This window comes from Balearica regulorum, chromosome 11, assembly GCF_011004875.1.
Source record: "Balearica regulorum gibbericeps isolate bBalReg1 chromosome 11, bBalReg1.pri, whole genome shotgun sequence".
Taxonomy (NCBI): Eukaryota; Metazoa; Chordata; class Aves; order Gruiformes; family Gruidae; genus Balearica; species Balearica regulorum.
Window position 1 is genome coordinate 8,340,064 of NC_046194.1, and position 21,091 is coordinate 8,361,154.

General features: G+C 49.4%; 1 protein-coding gene across 5 annotated transcripts in view; it reads left to right on the top strand.

The window, feature by feature from the left end:
* Window positions 1–21,091, top strand: part of ARHGEF6 (Rac/Cdc42 guanine nucleotide exchange factor 6) — a 41,869-nt gene that overhangs the window by 18,365 nt on the left and 2,413 nt on the right. For 3 of the 5 annotated variants that reach the window (XM_075763163.1, XM_075763165.1, XM_075763167.1), the window contains 16 exons: window positions 546–616; window positions 2,011–2,105; window positions 3,652–3,747; window positions 4,622–4,744; window positions 6,059–6,197; window positions 8,082–8,141; window positions 10,338–10,484; window positions 11,396–11,482; window positions 12,454–12,532; window positions 13,318–13,451; window positions 13,748–13,873; window positions 16,782–16,802; window positions 17,622–17,715; window positions 18,608–18,697; window positions 19,489–19,588; window positions 20,474–20,528. In XM_075763163.1, coding sequence (XP_075619278.1) covers window positions 546–616; window positions 2,011–2,105; window positions 3,652–3,747; window positions 4,622–4,744; window positions 6,059–6,197; window positions 8,082–8,141; window positions 10,338–10,484; window positions 11,396–11,482; window positions 12,454–12,532; window positions 13,318–13,451; window positions 13,748–13,873; window positions 16,782–16,802; window positions 17,622–17,715; window positions 18,608–18,697; window positions 19,489–19,588; window positions 20,474–20,528 — 1,517 coding nt within the window. The remainder of the gene's footprint in view (window positions 1–545; window positions 617–2,010; window positions 2,106–3,651; window positions 3,748–4,621; window positions 4,745–6,058; window positions 6,198–8,081; window positions 8,142–10,337; window positions 10,485–11,395; window positions 11,483–12,453; window positions 12,533–13,317; window positions 13,452–13,747; window positions 13,874–16,781; window positions 16,803–17,621; window positions 17,716–18,607; window positions 18,698–19,488; window positions 19,589–20,473; window positions 20,529–21,091) is intronic. The other 2 variants (XM_075763164.1, XM_075763168.1) reach the window with 1 other exon arrangement.

The window sequence follows — 21,091 nt, forward strand, 5'->3', positions numbered from 1 at the left end:
CATCCACAGGGATTTAGCAAATGCAGAAGATGAGAATTGACTTCCAGGTTTGTGGGAGCTTTTTATTAAAATTTACCTTCGTTCAGAGAAGGATTTTTGCATCACAAATGTCTGTGGGGATCAGGGTTCAGCATATTGATTGGTGTTGGCTTCAGGTGCCTTGTGAATCACCTGGAACAAAACGCTGTATCCAGCATTTCTGAGAGACACCCAGTTTTAAAACCCAAATTTTGTGGGCCGGGTGAAGCCACACTGTAGCTCCAAACAGTGCCAGACACTGGGCTGCTGCCAGGATTTCAGAGCGAACCTGGAAGTTAGTTGGCAGAGGCTGCGTGGAGCTTCTGGTGGAGCTCGGCTGCCTTCAGTGTCATGCATGCCTTCAGTTTGCTCCTGGTTTTTCTGAAGCAGGCAAACAAACCCTGCAGCTGAAGTTTTGTGTTTACAGGAGTGAAGTGATGTTTGCTGGACATGATGCGGCAGTGACTTTTCCTGCTGGAATAATGGGAGCTGTGCACTGTAATTTATTGATGTATTTTTTTGTACAGATAAACCACTCTCTCCCAAAGCATTAAAAGGACTTGAAAGCACTCAACTGACAAAGAATTATTACCCGGTGGTAAGTTTTAAAGTGCTGATCATACATTTTAATAAGTAGTATATTATTAATCTTCTGAACTGACTCCTTCCCTTAGAAATCGTTGAAGCAATTTGTAACAATTGGGGATTTGATCCTGTATGTAAATGCAGCTCTTGCCATTTCCTTGATTCAGGCCTGTCGAGACAATAAACCACAGATGGAACTCGCTGCAAGGTGTCAAAAGGAGAGACTCAAAGTAGGCGGCTGAGATAACGTAGCAGAGGTGGCAGCTTTGAGATCAGTGTTGGGGAATAAGGCACGACGTCTCTGGTCCAGTCCTTGCCATTGACTGCTGGCTATCTCCTGCTGATAAAGATGGGGAGATAATGTCATGGCGTGAAGCAAGTCAAATTAGGGCTCTCATCCACGATCCCTTTCTTGGGTTTGGCTGGAGACATTACACCCCGAGCTGCCTGCCCTCGGAGAAGGGGCAGCCGCTGCAGCTCACAGCCTGGCTTGTTCCCTGGGCTTGGCTTTGGAGCAGGTCAGCCTGCCAGGCTATGAACTCCAGCTGCAGAAGGGTGGAGAAGCATCACCTCCTCTACCATCTTGCTACTGGAGTGATGATGTCTGGCAAAGGCAGGCAGGTACCTTCCTGCCATGTCCAGGCCCTGCGGTGTAAGAGAGTTTAAATGCCTGCATGTGAATGTCCCTGGTTCTTGGTGCCGGAGGTGAAACGTGCTCATCAGCATGTCTAAATATATATTTCAAGCAAAGCAAGGCAGAAACAATATGTCCAGAGAGCTGGGAACCACCTCTACTGTCTCCAAAGCTCTTCTACACTGAGAAACTTGAGCGCTAACTGGGAGCGTGCAGGCAGTGGGTTTGCCTGCCCTGCTGCCGGAGATGAATTGGCTGCTGAGATGGATTAGCAGGACCAAACCCAACTCAGCACGTCCTTGAAGTGGCAAGTGAGCTGTGCCCTGGCTTGAGCTGCTGCAGGAGCCATCCTTGGTCCGGCCACTGTTGCATTTAAATTGTTGCCTGCCTTCGTGCAAACGGTGCTCCCAGGATGCATGCACAAATCATTTGTTTGCATACCTTGGCAGCCAGTTATGCATGCAGGGTTAGGCATGAGCCTCTCGGGGGTCAAATACTAAACTCAGGTCTGAACTGACATTGTCTTCATGCTTTGCCAGAGAAGAAGGAGCAGCCCTTAACACCGGCTTTCCAGGCCTCCCCCAGTTTGCAAAGTACAATCCCAAAATTGGATCCTCAGGACTTGCCTGAGCATTCTGGGTTCTGCATTAACAAATGTAATTCATGGACTTAAAATACACTTCCGTGTTTTTCCACACTTGGAAGCTGATGTCGTGTTCCTTTGACTAGTCACTGGTGCTAAGATCTACTCAGTGCTCTGTCTCTCACCCTAGGTGTTGCAAAATATTCTGGAAACAGAACGAGATTATGCGAAGGAACTACAGTCACTTCTGGGAACTTACTTAAGACCCCTCCAGTCTTATGATAAGTAAGATATAAGGGCATCTGAGGTGGAGAGAACCCTGTAAAATCGACCATAGTTCATTACGTTCCTGCTTTTGAATGTTTAGGGACTGTTACTGCTCTTCTTGTAAAGCCTCACAGCTTCTTTGTGAACCAGAAAAAACCTCACATTGTACAGGTTTCTGTTCTTTCCTATTCCTCAGTGATCGTGGAGGCGTTGGGCTGTGTTAGAGATGGGCATTTCCATCTGGTACAGGGCTGGCTGTTACAATTCATCTGCAAGCTCATGTACGGCTGTCCCAGCATGCATGTTTCCCGGCAGTATGCCTTGCATGGCTTCTTCCCTTGTAATTTGCCTTGTGACTTCTCAGCCCCCAATGGCATCTCTTCGTCATCTCTTCATTTCGTGTGCAACGACACGTGTTCTCTCTGGTTAGATTGCCTCTCGCTAAATCCAAACTGCTGCTGAGCAAGAAATGACTCCCCTGTGTCCCCATCCGCGCAGCCATCGGCATTAAGTACCTCCGTGCTCGGGAAGAGCGTGCTGCCATCCTTTATGGCCTGAGCAATGCTGGGGCGACTGGGGGACTTTGTCAGGGCGGAAATAAGCCGATGTGTTTTCCATCCACGCTGGCCAGTGCGGTGCAGAGGCAGCACACGCCGTCCTGTCCTTACCCAGGCAGCGACAGGCAGCGCGCTCGTGCCTCTTGGCAGGTTCCTATTGATAGTTTCATCCTGCATAAAAGTTCCGGTGCAATTAACTTCAGCTCCTGCTTATTGCTTCAGCTTTACAGTCATCTCTTCCAAACGGCACCCGCTCGGCGACCCTGTCCAGACGGCTGTGTTTGGGGCCGGGGTCCCTCCGGCTGAGCACGCTGCAGGAGGACCAGGCAGCCCTGGGGCACCACGGGCAGAGGGCAGATGTTTAGACATTGCCCTGTCCAGAGACATGGGAGAGTGATGTCTTAAGGCTTTTTTATTAAAACTCTCCTTCCTTCCCTGTATCTTCATGTGGGATATATTCAGCTTTGAAAATTTGTCATGCTCTCAGCCTTGGCATTAAGCAAATGGCTTAAATAAGGGTGGTACAAGAGTGACTCTGAGGATGACAGAAGCAGACACATTAGTTTTGGTTAGGAAAAGTCCGACCTTGCTCAAGGAACAAAGCAACCCCTAACCAAGGGGCTGCTCTGTAGGACCCTCCTCCCATAGGGGAACCCACAGCATGAATCCCTGAAGACAAAGCTGTCTCTGTGCCTGCGCACACACCTCCCTTCCCACCCCTGGCTGAAATCCCATCTGTCTGTGTCTATTAGACAGCTAAACATCTGGGAAGATTAGTGTGATTAAGTGATTAAAATCCAATTAAGATAATCCTTGACAGCAGACATCTCCGGGAGGCTGTGGTCTGTAGCTCACACATCACATATTTTGTGTTTTCCCATGTCCAATGGTGTATCTGGGGAAAGAGAAAATCTTGGGCCCTTTTGGAAGGACCGCTTACAGATACCATGGGGGTGCTCCTGAGACCAACATCCCTTTGATGTTAACTGGTGATTTGATTCTTCTAGGCTCAGCGCTGTGGACATCGCATCGCTGCTGGGAAATGTGGAAGAAATCTCTGCATTTCAGCAAACGCTGAACCAAGCCTTGGAAGAAGTTGCAAAGTAAGCTCGTGCCATAGCACTGAGGGTGTTATGCTGCTAAACTGCAGCTAAAAATAATAGAAAGACATAATCATTGATGTTCCTCCTGGCTGCTGTTTTAGACTTCTTAAATATAGAAGAAGATAGCAGGATGGAAGAAAGGCAGCAGGTAGTGCTTTGGCAGGAGGGAAGGTAGAGGAAACTCTGACATTTCTACTGTTAAGACATCTGCTGAACAAGAGTGTCACTAGACCTGATATGAAAGTGTCACTAGACCAAAGATGCTGACACATGCAGGGTGGGAGATCTGGTAGGCATGAAGATGGGGATTGCCAGGGAGCAAACAGCAAGTTATTAGAGGTAATGAGGCTGGCAGACCTGTTCAGCCTTAGCCCAGCCTCTCATTTGGAAGGGCTGAAAAGAGATGGGGAAAAGACCGAGTATTGGAAACATACTCAGGCTGTGGCTTCCCTTTCTCTCTCTGTCTCCTCTCTCATATTGATGGGCAGCCCAGGCAGTGGGACCACACCTCCATTGCACCCACTTCTTTCCAGCACATCCTCATCAGCCACAGTGTGCTAAGGCATCCCAGCTGCAGCTCTGCAGGTGGGACGGGATATGCTGGGTCGCACCTTGTCCATAACTGATAACTGGTTGTGATGCTGTCTGCATCGCTGTCTGCACCACAGAAGCCCTGTCCCATCTGAGAACCTCCTTCTTCCTTTTTCCCCCTCCCCAAGTGGCAGACGTGGATCTTTTGCTCAGTGCTGCAGTTAGGCAGTGACCTGGGAATGTCCCCGTGCAGCGGGTGGCTCCTGAGCAGATACCTGAGAGTGCTGTACCTGCAGGGTGCAGATCGAGAGGCTTAACGTGGCTGGTGTGTTGGCATCCGTAGGCTCCCCGAGAACCAGCAGCGTGTGGGAGGCTGTTTCATGAACCTGATGCCCCAGTTCCGCTCCCTGTACCTGACGTACTGTGCTAACCACCCGTCCGCAGTCAACGTCCTCACGCAACACAGGTGAGTGATGGAGGAGGAGATTCGGACTGAAATTCCTCTTAAAAGTTACTTTTATTATTAGTACTTGGCCTGGCATGGCTTTTGACCTGTATTTTGACAATAGAGCAAGGAGGTAACATGGGATCTTGCTGCTGGGAAAACTGCTGGGGCTTTGGGCTCTTCAACGTAACCTCTCAGCTCCAGCATGGACACAACTCATGCTGCTTGTCTTCAGAGCTGGTCTCACAGGTCCTGTCTCTCTCTCACAGGACTCTCTTACCTTGGGTAAAACAGAGGCAACCTCAGCCCTTGCGGTAGCATCTCTTGTGACTGTTACTTGCTGAAGGACCCAGATGCTGTTTCAGTCCCACTGCTGAAGTGCTTACACACCAGCAGATTGGCGTACGTTCCCCTGTGGCACTACGGTCTGGGACACGTCGTTGCAAAAGGAGAGTGGTCGCCAAGTCACCCAGAGTTACCCAATTTAATAATTGAGCTACTGCTCAACCAAACGATTGATTTGCAGGGTCGTTGGTAGATCACAGTGATAACATGTTCCTTCAGCATGTCCCACTTGAGTACACACTTGAATTTGTGTAATGCTGAAGACCATGCCAAGCTAAAGGCTACAACTGCGTCATCCCTAATACAGTGTAGCTGTCCTCCCTGCAGTGATGGGAAAGCCAGGACCCCGGCCATGCTGTTTTAAGTCTTCCCTTTCTGTAATGGGAACTCACAATATATTTATTTACCTGCTGAAATCCAGCTTTAATTCAGCCTAACGAAAAGTCTGGCTCCTGTAAATGAATCATTCATGTGGTTGCTCAGTCTGACCCCTTTTCTTAAATGCATCAAAGAATCAGCTTTGGCAAATGTGCTGACACGCACAAGCCGTGTTTTCCAGAGCGATATACACGCTCACACCTGCGTCACAGCTCCCAGCAGGGTCTCAGTGCCTTGCTGCAGCATCCTCCAGCACCGTGTGAGCCTCTGCAGCCCACGCTGTCCACCAGACGCCTGGCCCTGTGCCACCTCGCTGTGCCGGGGGACCAGCTGCCAGCACTGATGTACCCCAGAGGCTGTGCACACCAACACCCGCCACCACGCAGCATCCTCCCCTGCGTCCCTGGGGAGCGGGGGCTTGCTCAGCTGGAATTTTGCAGCTCCCTGCCTGCCCTGCCGGGTTTGCAGCGGGAGGTGCTCGGAGGGGAGGCTGGGCTGCTTTTAAAATGGCACAGCTCGGAGCAGAGCCCCGGCCATCAGAGGAGAGTGGGAGGCATCAAAACGCAGCCCTCGGTGGTGGCGAACCCTCCTTCTTGTTGTCTCTATTTATAGTGATGAGCTGGAGAAGTTCATGGAGAGCCAGGGTGCGGCCAACCCAGGCATTCTCATCTTAACCACGAGCCTCAGCAAACCCTTCCTGAGGCTGGATAAATATGTGACGCTGCTGCAGGAGCTGGAGCGGCACATGGAGGTAGGTGGGATGTGCCCCTTGCTGCTGCAAGAGCTGCCCCCCGAGCTGCAAGAGGTACCTCTGCCCGTTGGTATTTGAGCACCACAGTCCTTACCACCCCTCCAAGGAGGTGTCCCACCTCCATGGGACGTTACCTACCTTTCAGATTAAAAGTGGGAAAGCGGTAAAGACTGGGGGGTGTTGTGGGAAGGCACTGCCTGCTCTTTGCCCCAGCCCTTCCTCAAAGATGGGCCATTTCCAGCACAAGTTAAAGCGGAGTTGAGTCAGGCTACAGCTGGTATTTATTTGCACAGCAGGTAATAAATCAGTGTTTTTATTATCATTTTATGAGATTCCTATCCCTGGCTGCCCCTCGCCCCAGGCTTGTGCTCCTGGGTGGAGGCAGAGCCGCACAGGCAGACGTGGATCTGGCAGCCGGTGCAGACACGGGGGCGGAGGAGCCAGTGCCAGGGAGCAGGGAGAGCAGCGCGGGGGGACGGAGACTTCCTCGGCAGGTGGCAGATCTGCGTTAGGACATTTCTCCCCCCAGGGACTGTAAAGATTTCTGCCGCTGGAGCTCTGCTACTCGCCTGCTGGGGCACTCCAGCTGTGTAAATGCAAACCTCAGGGATGGTGCAAGGAGGTGAAGAAAACAGAAATAACAGTCTATTTTTAACCGGGTTTGCTTTTTCCCTCTTCCAGTATTAATTACCAGTTAATTACTCAGCACACTTAGCCATGATCATTCAAATCCACATCCCAGCCAGAGGATTAAAACCCCTGTGCTTGAGCCGGGGGTTTTCTGTATAGGAGAAGAGAGCACTGTGCCTGCACTGCAGGCACACCACACATCTCCCCTATCCTGCTCTCACCTGGCTTAGCTGAGCTGCAGGGGTTGAGCTGAGCTTGGCTGCAGCCACCGTGCCTGTACAGAGAGAGCGTGCTTTTTGCAGGATGCTGTATGGGGGTCGGCAGCAGATTCAGGAGCGCACACGTCATCTCTTTCTCTTAGTTCCTAAGCTGAGTGTGGGGGTTTTGTTGGATGAATCAGTAGGCTTGAGGTTTAAGCTGTGATGCCGTGGGAGGAGTACGGATGTATGCAGTCTGGATGTATACCATAGCATTCCCTGCACTGCTGTGTAGCTGGAGACAGGGCAGGTATGTTCAGGGCAGCTCCTTGTCCCAGATTCAGAGGTGAGCGATCCCAGGCAGCCTCTGACAGCCACGGGGACAGCTCCATCACAACCTAGACACTTTAAGATTTGCTTGGCATGAGGACTGGATGGTGAGGAGCTTATGGTGTAGGGGCCTAGGTCCAGGAGAAGGTGCTGGGAGAGTACTAGTGTGCAGCAGCAGTCAGAGATAAGGGGTAGCATCCTGCTTTCCACTCGCTGGCCCGGGAGCTCTCTGCTCAGATGTGCTCTCCCTTAAACCCAGCGGTGAAACTCCCATTGGTGCTCATGGAAATGTCACCCTCGATGGGGCAATGGTTGGAATACCTTGCATGCCAATGGAAGTTTCCTTCCTGAAGGTGAAACTAGAAATCCATACCTGCACCTCTGCCTGGTTTGGTTGATTTTCTTTGCAAGCCGAGTTTGTTCTAAGTAAAATTGTATCTGCTCTTGCTCTGGCCACTTCACACTCATTAAATTGGTATTGATGAATTGCATGGCTACTTTAAACCATGTCACATTGAATCGGGTGGTGAGGAAGGTACCTGGGGGACTTTGGCCCCCTCCTGCAGCCCATGCTGCCTGCACCCTTGGCCCCGCATCCCCCAGCACCCTGCGAGCTCTGCAGCCCTGGGTGTGCTGGGGCAGTGGGTGCTGCGGAGGACAGCGGGGGGGGGGTGGTGGTGGTGGTGGTGGTGGTGGTGGCTGAGGGATTTTTCTCTCCCTTCACTAGGAGGCGCATGCAGATCACGAAGAGGTTTTGAAAGCTGTCACGTCCTTCAAGTCACTTGTGGTAGGTGGCAATTCTTAAAATAGAGCACTCCATTTCAGGGCTGCATTTCACGCAGAATGAGTCAAGCTTGACATTTGTCTCCTCATTAGAAAAAAAAGGTCTTTTGGAATGGAAAAGATGGGTTATAAAGAATCTTAATTTCAAGTTTCAAGCCTAGAGCTGCCCCTCCGGCTGCATGTTTCAGCAGTTACACGCCGGCTCCGTGGTCCCAGCAGCAAAAACGGAGGATCTCTGACTTTCTCCTCTGCTGCTGAAAGCCACCTGTGGGTAGTGGTGGCGACGGGGTCCCTTTCATCTCCTTTTGCCTCCGTACCCTAATCATTTGCCACCTGAAACTAGACTAAGCCTTGCTTGTTGAGATGAGCTGTGAAAGGTTATCATCACGGGTGTCTGACTCAACTGCTGGTGCCAGCAGGAACATCCCCTTGGAGCCCACTGAGTGACTCCTGGTTGTGTTGAGGATTGCTCCACGGGCATCGGGAGGCTTTGCCCGTATCACAGGTAATTTGTGGTACCGAGTGCCATGGCCATCGGCGGGGAACAGAGCAAGCGGCAGCGAAGGGATGAGTCAGAGATAACAAACCTATTTCTGTGAGCTGTGTTACCTATACCCCTCAAAGTCCTACTGCACCGAGATGAAAAAGAGGGGGAAAAGCCATCCACGTGCGCAGAGGTTTTACCCGACAAAGCTTTTCTCGGTTATTAAAAAAGCTATAGTCTTTCTCGCTTTGTAGCCACTGAATGCCTTTCACTATAACCACTCCAGATGTGGTCCAACTTCCTTCCTTAGCGCAGCAGATGCAAGTTTTCAGTACTTAGCAGTGCAGATAAAAGATGGGGAGGAGAAAGTTCATAGAAAACAGGAAAGGGCGATCATGTTACATTTACTTAGAAACTCAGCTCTCTTTCCATTTATTCTAGTAGATAATAGGGGAATAATTCATTTAAATTACAAGTTGTCATTAATCTTTAGGAATGCTTGTAAGTGATGGACAGTTTTACTTGAAATGTGTACTTGGGTGCTGAGCAATTTAATGTAATTATGATACGAGGTTCAGTGCGGATTTGAGGTTAGACGGGCAGAGATGCCCCTTGCGACGGACACGAGGTCCCGTGGTGGGACCAGGGAGGCTCCCGAGCAACGGCAGGGCAGGGAATGCGGAGCCGCTGTGATTTGCAGTGGCACCTCTGCACAGACTGCGATGGATTGCTGTGGATTTTATATGGATTTGCATCCTGGGAATGTCGGATTCGGACACCCAGGGAGCCATTGAAGCACACGACAGTTGCAAAACCAAAGGAAGCCCCGACAGTCTGGTTTAAAATTGTGTTTTCAGACTAGACACAATGCAGTCTCTCTCTTTGAAGATCTGGACAGTTAAAGAGTTTGTATGAAACTGAGCTGGAAAGGAGGAAAATCTCTGTCAGAAACAGGGGTTTGGAAAAAAACAAGCAGCTGGTAAAAACAGCCCGGGTTTGGCTTTGCAGCAGTTTTCCTCGTTGTCAGAGGAGTCAGTTAAGGCAAGTTTTGCTGGGATTTGCAGGGTTGGCTTTGTTCAGTCAGTGACGTCCTCTGCTTGCTGAAAGCTGCTGGAAGACTGGCTGCTCCGTGGAGCTCTACCGGTCCCCAGCTGCCGAGCATCGGTGCAGTCTTTTCAATTACGGCATCTTCAAAAGCTTCTTTTTGTGCTACTCTATTGCACTGCCGAAATATTGCACCAAGTCCCGCTTTTGGCTTTGCAAATTTTGGTTAGAATATATCTGCCCATCTGATTCCTGGGGGCTTTGCATTTGCATTGCTGCAGGTGTAACTCTCTGCTGTTTGGGCAAAATGGGCAGAATCTGTCTAAGCAGCAGCAAAATTAGACACGTTTAACTCTGCGCTATCTTGGTTTGGAAAATGTGACCCTGTACTCTCAGAGGTAGGACTGGTTTGGAAAGAAAAGTTTGCTCAGTACAGTTCGCATTTTCTTTGACATTTTAACGTATTCATTACTTCATAAATTGCTAGGGTGTGATTTTTTTTTTTTTTTTTTTTTAAAAACAAACTTTGTGTAATGGAGCCAAAGCAGGCTTTCCCGATCCTTTGACATGACCAGCCCTGAGCCCACGTGGCTGTGGGAGCGTTGCTGGTGAAACCATCTTTGTTGGGATGGTTTGGATTTGACTAACGAAGTGCCCCGCTGTGATTCCCAGTCGCAATGCCAGGAGCTGAGGAAGAGGAAACAACTCGAACTGCAGATTCTTTCTGAATCCATCCAGCGCTGGGAAGGAGAGGACATAAAAACGATGGGAAACATCATCTACATGTCCCAGGTTATGGTACAGTGTGGAGGAAGTGAGGTGAGTGCAGTGGTCCTTCTCCTGGCTAAAGACATTGTGTCCAAATACCCCCTTGCTCACGAGATCAGCAGCGGCAGCTACTGTCACCCCAGGCCAGCAAAGTGCTGACAAATAATGCCGATAAATAATTTTACCTGGAGAAAAGCTGTGCAATGGGACTGTGCACATCTTTGGAGTCAGGCACTGCATCACACCCCGGGGGCTTAGCTTTTCAGGCCTTTGGTGACACACTTTGCAAGAAAAAGAAGTATTTTAGTGTCATATAGCACATTAATTTCCCCCCTTCTCCCCTGTGACTTACTCTGAGAAATGAGAGTGACTCGAAAGTGTGCGTTAGCGTAACCATTTTGCCACGTCCTGTGCAGAGCACGGCGGGTGATGTGACGTCCCACTCCAGAGCTGATTGCTCTTTGGAAATAACTGGAGGGATTCCCGTGCTGCTGGTCCTAAAGTGTCGCATCAGTGCTTGCCACAGACCTTCCCCAGTGGTGTTAAAGCCACTTTTGGTGTTTGCTTTGTGGGAAAGAGCTTCAGACCACTGAATTGCTTGCTGTAGCAACTTTTCTGTGGGAAGGGAAGACCTGTAAAACAAAGCCCTGTAGAGCCTAGTCCCCAAGACTTGTTTGGGATGTGAACTGCTGGGAGATGTAAGGTCTTAGTCTTCTGAGGCACTCTGAAATGATTGGAAGAGGACATCAGTAATATCATCAGGATTAGCAGGATGCAGACAAAAATGCATGCAGGAAAAACTAGTACAGAAATGAGATGCTATAAAGAAAAAAAGCCAAAATAATTGGTTTGGGGGTGGTGTCTCACAAGCTGTGATTCCAGCTGCAACAGGTTCAGTTTGCTGGAGGAAAGTGCTTGTGCTGCATTGCAAACTGGACTAACCTAGATTTTTATCCCCGCAGGAGAAAGAGGAGAGATATTTCTTGTTGTTTTCAAACGTTTTGCTGATGCTGTCTGCAAGCCCACGGATGAGTGGGTTCATCTATCAGGTAGGCATGCTTAATTTGAAGTTGCAAGGCGTTAGGTGTGAAAAAGGAAATCAGATAGCTCTTATCTAATTCAAGTCCTCTATTTCCTTAAACCTCTCTGTTGTGATGCAAATGCCCCAGGCTGGGAACCAGGCTTGGTTTTACCATGGGTGCCAGGACACTTAGTGTCTTTGTCCTGCCAACTGGTTAAACAGCATTTGGTAAGTGTGAATGCTGTGAAATTAGAAATAAAAACCAACCCCTTGCAGCACGTTGTCCTACATGCTGTTCTCAAGAATTTCATGTGTGTGTGTGTAAGGTGTCCTGACCCAGCTGTAGGGTTTTGCCGGCTCTCAGGGTTGGGCCATCTTTGCAAAATACTTCACTACTATAAAGCCCAAAATTTCCACCCCCATGAAGCACCCCAAAACACTGCATTTCTTGTGTTTTACCATTTGAATGGCTGCAGTCAGGGTGTTTTGGAGCTTGGCTTTTCTCCAGTTGCCTGAAACCATCAATACCATCCAGGAAAAGGATGCTCCTGTGTTGATGCATCATTTGTTGTAAGCAAGGGTGATGAGAAAGATTTGGGAAGGATTTGGCTGGGTTTTTAGATTTTACCCACCAGCGGAAGTAAGGTGAGCAGGCAGTTCAGCATGCAAAACAGAGGGACAGGGAAGGCTTTCAGAATAACCAGGGGAAGTTCATCCTCCTGACTCGGTTGTAAAAAGGGTTTGCACCTAGTGAAGGGAAAGGGCAGCAGATGAGCTGGGGATGACTCAATTGTCATGGGAGCCTCTTCTCAGGGGTTTGACCTAGTTGTGCAGTGAAGGCTAGATCCATACATTAAAGGAGACTCTTCCTGCGGTCTGAGGCCTTCACAAATTAGTTTTTAATGGCAATTCCCAAAGAGAAAGGGATCAGCAGAAACAAGCAGAACAACACCCGCTGGGAAGCAGATGCAGACACTGACTCCTCCTGAATTCTCCTAGGGAAAGCTGCCTTTGACGGGAATGACACTGACAAAGCTGGAAGATGCTGAAGGGAACGAGCACATGTTTGAAATCGCAGGTCAGTGTGGCCCCTGCCTGGGACTGTCCTCCCAGTCCAAACCGCAGCTGCCACTGGAGGTACTGGTTCTCCTCCTCCCTCCACCCCCTGCACCACGCTCTTCTTTTTGCTCTTTTACCGTGTGTGGTCAGAGTTCCTGAGCATCTCCCTCCTGGCTGAGGCAACCTCCTCCTAGCTCCCTTGAGCTCTGTCTCTGGGCTGCTTTTGGAGACTGTCGTGTTTCATATGGGACAAATCTCCTGCCAGGGCTGGTTGTGGGCCCAGTAGCGCTGCTCTGTGCCATCCATGCCCCATCTGTGTCCAGGGTCCAGCCTGTGCAGCTGTGAGCCAGCCTCATTTATTGACAGATGAACGAGTCTGGTCATCAGGTAGCTTTCCTAATGTTCCTCCCAATTTTGCCCTTCAATTTATGTCATTATTTGTAGCTATACACAGTCGTTTCGTGCTCAGTGCCTTGGCTGCAGTGCAGCTATTTGTGCTGCTGGTATTTGGTGTCAGGGTCCTGTTAATTGTGGAAATGTTTCATTTGCTTACTTTTAACATTAAATAATTCCTCACACGTTCATCTCGCTAGTTCCCTTAGCTTTTCTGTGCTGCTCCCGCACTGGCTGGGACCGGGTGCCTGGAGCAGGACAGACAGTTGCGTCTTTGCCCTGACCTTTTCGCAGCCACTGGACTTTACAAACTGAGGAGCTGCTTGCTGCTGTGCTGAGTTGAGCTCACCCTGTGTTTCCTCCTGGGTCTCTACTGCTTGCTAGTAACGGTTATTTAACTCTCTGCCACAGGGAACATGATGGAGCGGATCACTGTGTCCTGCAGCACCAGCCAGGACTTGCACGAATGGCTTGACCACTTGCAAAGGCTGACCAAAGGGACCTGCAACACCGTATCCAAAACGCAGTCCTGGAGCGCTCATTCGGTAAGCATCTCACCTCCCCAGCATCTCTGCTGCCTCAGGTTCCTCAGTGTGGCTGATCTCTCTTGTTCAGCCATGCACCTGGATATTGAGGTAATGTGTACCGCTGTAAGACACATCCTGCAGTTTTGCTTGTAACCAGGTCGTGTTTGTACCATTTTTACATCTATCCTGCCCTATTTTCGTTGCAACCTAGATGTCTCAAAGGAGTTCACAGTGAACTCCTGTCCGTCCCGCCCTGCTTCTCTGCATTGTTTGGTGGTTAACAGTCTTCATTTGCTTCTCATCTATTTTCTCAGACATTTAATTCAGCCGGACAGATCCGTGGACCTCTGGAACCCCCCAAAATCCTCAAGCCCTGGAGCTTGAGCTGCCTCCGTCCTGCTCCTCCACTCAGACCGTCAGCAGCACTGAGTTACAAAGAGGTAATCGTCCCACGTGCCTGCAGAGGACCGTGGTTTCACGGCAATCCCTAGTGCTTGTGTTCGGGGTTCTTATCCTACAGTGAGGGCACAGAAGCTTAGGTTAATGGGGATGTTGAGAGAAACGGCTCTGCCCCAGTCCCGCGATGAACACTTGTTGCAGCGGCTGGCTTTGTGCAACAAGGAAGCACAAGCACGTGTGTTTGCAGGCTCAGTCCAGCTCCTGATTTCTGTCAGCGGCTGTAGCCAGCGCCCTGGGCTGCTGGATGTCACCCATCCCATAGCGGGGTGTCCTGCAGCCTTGCATGTCCCATTGGTGCTGTGGTGGAGCTGCCTCCGCTCCTCCTCCTCCTCCTCCTCCTCCTCCTCCTCCTCCTCCTGCCCTGGTCTGAGCCGTGGGTGGGAGCTGGGCCCTCTGCCAGGACGCGCTGCATCGAGACAAGCTGTAGGAGCGGCTCGGCGTTGCCCAGACCGGCGTTGCAGGATCGAGCAGCAATGCTGCACCAAGAGGAAGAGGAAAAAGGCCAGTTGATATGTCTTGTGCCTTCCACCCTGTGTTTTCGTGGCTGGAGCGGGGCTCCCTGCAGCAGCCGTGGGGCTTGACCCTCCTCTGCTACCCACCCGAGTGTTTTACACACCCGCACCCTGCTGGGATGCAGCGGCCCAAGGCAGAAACCCCAAGCCTGGGAGGTAGGAGGCAGCGTGGGGAAACCCAAAATACAACCCAACTCCAATTCTCACCCCTCGCTGTAACTGCAGTGCTCCCCTTCCCTACCTCACGTTAAACTTTTGGGATTACTCACCAGTAACTCGGGTAACGTTCCTCTTACTCAATGAGCACTCCGGTTCTGAGTCAGCTGCCCTTCTTGGTACAGCACCCCTGGGAGCATCGCTGGCCGGGCTCCCAGCAGGGACAGGGATGAGGAGGGGGCTCACCCCCCCCCCCAGCACTCAGGGATGGAGAGCCCGGCAGCCGGAGGGGGGTCCGCTACTCCAGGTAGAGATTTTAGGTAGCCTCATGGCATTTTGTTACGTTTATTTCTTAAAATTTGTAAAACAATGCATTTCAGTTCAGGAATTAAATTGTTTAAAAAATAACCAAACAGACTGGGAACGACCCTTAATCTTTGCATGGTCCAAATCCCTAACGTCGATTAAACTGTCTCTTGCTTGCACGGTGAATTAAAATATAGGAAGAGGCTTGAATTGGAGGACAAATTTTTCTGCATGAAAGTGCAAGGCTGTTATTTGTTTAGAAGGTAGGCCAAAACCACAGATAGAGTGATGTCATTAATACCACAATCCTTTGCAGTTTCTCAGTTGTCCCCCGCCACACATAGCAGCAGTTTAACTCTCCGCATCGAAACCAGGCAAGGGGTTTTTGCCACAGAGGCCGAGCAGGTGGGGAGCCCCGAGGGGGACAATGCTGCTGCGGGCGGGATGGTAGCGTGCAAGGTGTCAAAGGACCAAAAATGTGGTTTGCATGGGAACGGGCTGTGCTGGCCACGTTGGTGGAAACCCAAAGGCCAGCAGAGCTGGAGCAGAGCGGGGCAGGCACAGCGTGGTACCCAGTCAGCCCAGCCGGAGCCTGGGGGGCAGCTCCCCTCTCGGGGGAGGGACTCATGGACACGAGCCTGCGATGGCGAATGTGAAATAAGTTCAGTTGTTGGCCCAAGCAGATCTGCACGTGCCTCGTCCCTCCCTCTGGGGTGCTCAATCACTAAGCAGAACTCCTATTTCACTGTAATTTTATTTTTTTTTATTTAATTTAAAGTAGAGCACAAAATAAACTATGCTAACAGCTCCGTGCAAGTCACCTTCCTATAATGAAGATATAACGAAGGAATACAAATATCAAAGGTTATTTGCAGGGAAGGGAGTGGGGGAGTTTGATTAAAAGATTAGAAATTTGCAGACATCCAGTGTTACTCTAATTGGCTTCTAGTAGTGTAGGACGGGATGGCACAGTCTTGTGCATTTCCTTGTACCTAGCTGTGCTCAGGAAACCCCAGAACCTGCTTGCGTACTGCACAGCACTCTTGTTATTTCCATTGAAATTGGGTCATTTTTCCTGTTCTGTTTCCAGTAATCATTTGAAATGACAGAGCAGGTGCTGTGGGTAAAGCGGTGTGTCCGGATTCAGGTTAGCAAAGTGAAAAAGATTTACAGATTATTTCTTCTAATCTTATTTTTTTTTTTAAGTGACCTGCTTTGCATTAGGTGAAGGGTTTATAACACTGGGATTCAGGACTTTGCTGGCGAGCCCTGCAGGAGAGCCACGCGGCTCCCTGTGCCGAGCATCCCAGGGATGGGACCCTCCACGGGGTGTTCAGGGAGCTCCTCGCCCTGGCAGGGAGATGCTGCTGCGCTGCTGCCTGATGCTGGCAGGTCCCCTCCGGAAGGGTCCCCTTTGGGAAGACTCAGTCCTGGGGGTTTGTCACCAGGGTGAGCAGAGCATCCCACCGTCCCGGCTGGGTCAGGATGAAGACCAGAGGACGGGTGTTGAGCATGGGGCCAGACCCTGAGCTGCTCTCTGGGGCTCGGACGGAGCTGGGCGCACAGAGTGGCTGCAGCATTGGCTAGCACCAAGGGGTGCTGCATTTTTAAGTGCTGTTCTCCTGGACAAGCAACAGAAACCTACTACTAACCAAGGAGGCATGTTCTCTATTTTGACATGTTTAGAGTGTATTAATGCCCACTTACCATGCGTTTCACATGTAATTGTTTCAGTTTTGCATGACACCGTGTTCCTTTGCATGTTGATAGTCTGCTAAAACCAGTACGGAGGGTGTGCCACATTAATTGCAAGACTAACATTTAAATGTTTTAGAATTGTGGATTTAATGGACTTGGTCAATAAAATCATCAATCTCTCACACTCATCTTCTCTTTCTTTGCATATTCATTGTAGAGGATGTCTTATATCTTAAAGGTAAGGGTAGATACATCTCTTTGGCTTATTGTGGCAAAGAATGCTTGTTCCTGTTCACGCTTCTCATGCTCGCATGACCCTAATTTTGCCTGGCTGTATCAGTAAGTTATTGTGAGAGTCACAATAACTTGCCAGTGGTGGCTGGCAAATATATTTTGAGATAACTCTCAAGAAGGATTTTGCATTATGGTACTTAAACTTCCTGGCATGCCTCTTCTCCCGCTTAAAATATGTATTGCATGTAACCTACTAATACACTAATTGTCTCCAAATCGGCAAGACTTGTAACTCTGTGAAGGAGATAAAAGCTTGTGTTTCTTACTTGTGGAGTCATAGCAAACACTAACTTTGTGTGTATTTGTTTGTTCTCTGTGTATGTGTGGGGGAATTCAGACAAATCATTTGGAAACAAATGTCATTTGCCAACTGTTTTATAATAGAAATCAAATCAAGTCAAGGAAATGAACAACATTATAGAGTTTTCTAACAAAGACCCCAGAGTTGGGAAGCAGACTGAAAGTGCTGTGAACGTGTTTGAATTCTTTGGCTAAAGAATCTTAGCCAAGGGTTGAATTTCCTAAAGGAGCTTGTCCTGTACCAGACCTGCAGGTACAATTCCCACCGCTGTTCCAGGGAGCAGTGGGCCACAACTAGTGCATGGGAAAGGCAAAAAGAATCATTTTCTCCAACTTTGTCATTGTCTGCTTTGTAGTTCTCTAATGTGTTGTGCGTAACACGGATAGCTGCATTCAGCTGTGCTGCTCCGCTGTTTGAGCTGCCTTTGGTTCTGGTTAAACACCAGAGTCTGTTTCTCTATAGGATTCCAGCAAAAGTCCAAAAACAATGAAGAAGTTTCTTCCAAAAAGGAAAACTGAGAGAAAACCATCTGATGAAGAGTTTGTTATTCGGAAAAGTAAGTGGTGTATTTTTCTCTTCTTTCTGGGGGTGTCTGTGTACTGCGAGATCTCCACGGGACTTTGAGAACAGCCTTTCTTACGGTGCAGGATGTGACAGGATGCTCATGTTGTGAGCGAGCCTACATGCTGCTGAGCACAGGAGGCTTCTGGAAGCACACCGGTCCTCAGCCTCCGGCAGATCCCCCCCTACTTACAACTACCAGGCATGCTACTGCCCCCCTTCGTGATCATGTGGTCTTGTTCTGGCCATGAAGCCAAGGAGCTAATTCCCAGTAGTTAAAAGCTGCATTAAAACTGCACATCAACAGTCATAAAAAAATACATCTGAGGTCTGGGACAAACCCGTAGCTGGCCGTGTCAGCAGGTCCTGGAACACTTTCCATGGGGGACCAGGGAACAAAAGAAGACCCCATCTCAGCAGGGGAGCTCACCTGCAAAGAGGGAAGTCCTGACAGCTCCCTGAAGTCCACTTGGGACACTCCTTGGGAGTTTTACATGAAAGGCCATGCTCACCTAGTGGTGAGCAACTACGGTATATGGCCTGAAGGTCAGTTGTCTCCCTCAAGAAGACAGTGCTGAGCTAGGATGGGAAATGAAGACTTCATCTGTCCAAGTCCTGCTCTGATGCGGCTGTACCAGGCCTCTCCTAGCAGAGCTGCTCTGCCTGCCCATCTCCTGGTGATCCCTGCACCCAAAGTCAGGCATCATCCCCTGAGTTTTGGTGAGATGAGCAGCTAGAAGTGCCTTTTCATACCATTTAATCAAAAGGAATTAGGCAAAGTCCCAGAGACAGTGTCAGTCAAGGAAACAACATGGTCTTCTCTTAAGGGACTTGGGAACAAAGGCTAGGAGCACTTTGCAATAGCTGTTGGCTGCAATGTATTACAGGTACTGCTGCGCTGGAAGAAGATGCTCAGATCCTGAAGGTGATCGAGGCATACTGTACCGGGGCTGGCTTCCAGCAAGCTCTCGGCTCAGGTGGGCACACAACCAGATTTGGTTCTTATTCTGCCTGCAACACTGATAACCCCTCTGGGAAAAAAAACAGATGGTTGCATCATACAGCAACGAGACTCATGCTAGGAAACTGTGTGATGTTCAATCTTCAAGATAAGGGAGCTTCATCTACCTAGTGGTTTAGTTGCCATTGTTTTTCTTCTAAACACAGAGAATGAAGCAGGTAGGAGGGCAGATGAGACACAGCTATTTCACCAGCACTTGTTAGGAATTAAGCAAACCTAGTCAGTGCCTGTGGCTGTCAGCACTGAAAACCTGATGGTAATCTCAGGTTGCATATAGCTTTAGAAAGGAAGCATGAATATTATCTCTCAATCAGCTGCGTGTTTAAGAACAAGCTGCTTCATAAGAACCTATCTAACATCTTCAACGCTGGAAATATAACTATTTATCATTGCTGGTGAGATGTCAAATTAAATCACTGAACTATCAAATAATGGTACATTTTAAAAAGGGAGGCTGTGTTTCTTCTGAGAGTTCTTGACCCTAATCGAATGATTTCATTTATAAATCATGACGTAGCTTTAGAATCAGTGAGCACTCTTAAAAACTTTCCACTTGCTGCTTTAGCTCTAGGTTAGCAGTATGTATTTAACCCTGGCAGGTAGCTGGTGGCCGCTCAAGCCCCCGTGTCCCCAGCCTGCCCCAGGCTTGAAGAGGAGCCGGGAGAACGAGGGCTGCTGTCTTCAGAGCAGCATGGGCATCAGAGAAAGTCTCCTTTTTACTTCCTGATGAGTAATTCTTGTACACAGGCTCCCGTAAAGACTCCATCCCCCAAGTCCTTCTTCCTGAGGAAGAGAAAATCATCGTAGAGGAAACACGAAGCAATGGCCAGACTGTGACAGAGGAAAAGTAAGCGTGGCCGCTCTCTGCTTGCAGATCCCCTTGCTGCTTTGTGAAAGACCTTAAAAACTAATGCCCTCTCCTTCTGCATCGCTGCAGAGGAGAGAGGCTGGTGTCACCGACTGCTGCCTTAGACCTGGCAAGAACCACTGGGCTGTTTCAGTTGCTGTTTTGTCCCTTTTTAAGAACAGAGCTGCTCCGACGTGGCCGTAGCCCTCTGGGAGTCTGTGCGCCAGGTCCCGAGAGCCAGTTTAACGAGTCCCAGAGCTTATCAGGATGTAGCTGATGGGATCAGGGAGGACAGAACCAAACAAGTGGCTTTTTTTTTTTTTTTTTTTTTTTAAACTACTGATATACTGGGCTGCTGCTGCCCCTGCCTGAGAGCTGGGTGAAGCTGTCTGTGAGTGCTCCCAGCCCGTTACGGAGCTTCAGCATCTGGGTGACTGCATGGATCTGCTCCCAGACAGCGCATTCCTTTCACGCTTGTTTTTTTTTTGCAGCATACCCTCAGGGAGTCAAGGCCATTTTACAAAAGATGCTCAGGCATTTCCAGTTTTAAAATCATTGTTATTTATTGCAGTAGCGTAAACAAGGAAGCCAAAGCCACAGACCTTTGTTGATGACTTAGAGATAGCAGAACAAGGTATTTTTTTTGAGTTTTGAGAAAAAAGCCATGAAATTTGGACTGGTGGCCTATAAATGCTTCCGGGCTGTGTTTCCAGAGTCCCCTCACAGGCAGCAGCAATAGCTGCAACCCGATGCTTGCAAAGCAGAAACTGGAAGCAGCTTCCCCATCAGCGCCTTGCTCACAACAGCTCCCATGCTGTTGCTGTTTTGCTGCACTCCAGGTCTTTTTATTGCCTTTTTTTTTTTTTTTTTCATTTCTTTTTGCAGGAGCCTCGTTGACACGGTTTATGCACTGAAAGATGAAGTCAAAGAACTGAAGCAGGTAATTCGAGTGGGTTGGTTTGTGCTAGCTGCGCCAGGTCGTTGTCTTCGACTGGTCCTCAGGAAAGGTCTTGCCGATGCTGGTGCAATCCTGCAGCTCCCTGAATCAGCGTTAGTTTTCTTCTGGTTTAGCTCCCTGCATCAGCTCACCACGCAGTCCCTTGAGCACCAGAGCCAGCAGGAGGGAAAGAGTAGTGCGTCTTTGTCATAACATGAAACTTTCCCCCTACTCTGAAAGCTCTTTCAACACAGATGTTCATTTTATAGGGGTCTGGTGAATACAAGTCCTTACAGATTCAGAGGAAATATGTTCTCCTCCCTCCACCCCCAAGTTTAGAGGTGGGAGAGACCACCCCAGGAGAACAGGATCCTCCAACCCAGGCTAAAATTAGGTTTCCAGGAGGATGCTTCTGCCTGCTGAAAGTCGCTGGGACTTCTGTGCAGGTCTGTAAGGTAGTAAGAGTCTGCTTGAGCAGATCAGACCACAAGTAACCTGTGATGTTCATCCTTGCCAGCCAGCAGTGACCTGTCAAATATCCCTGGGATGCCATCACTTCTGAGCAA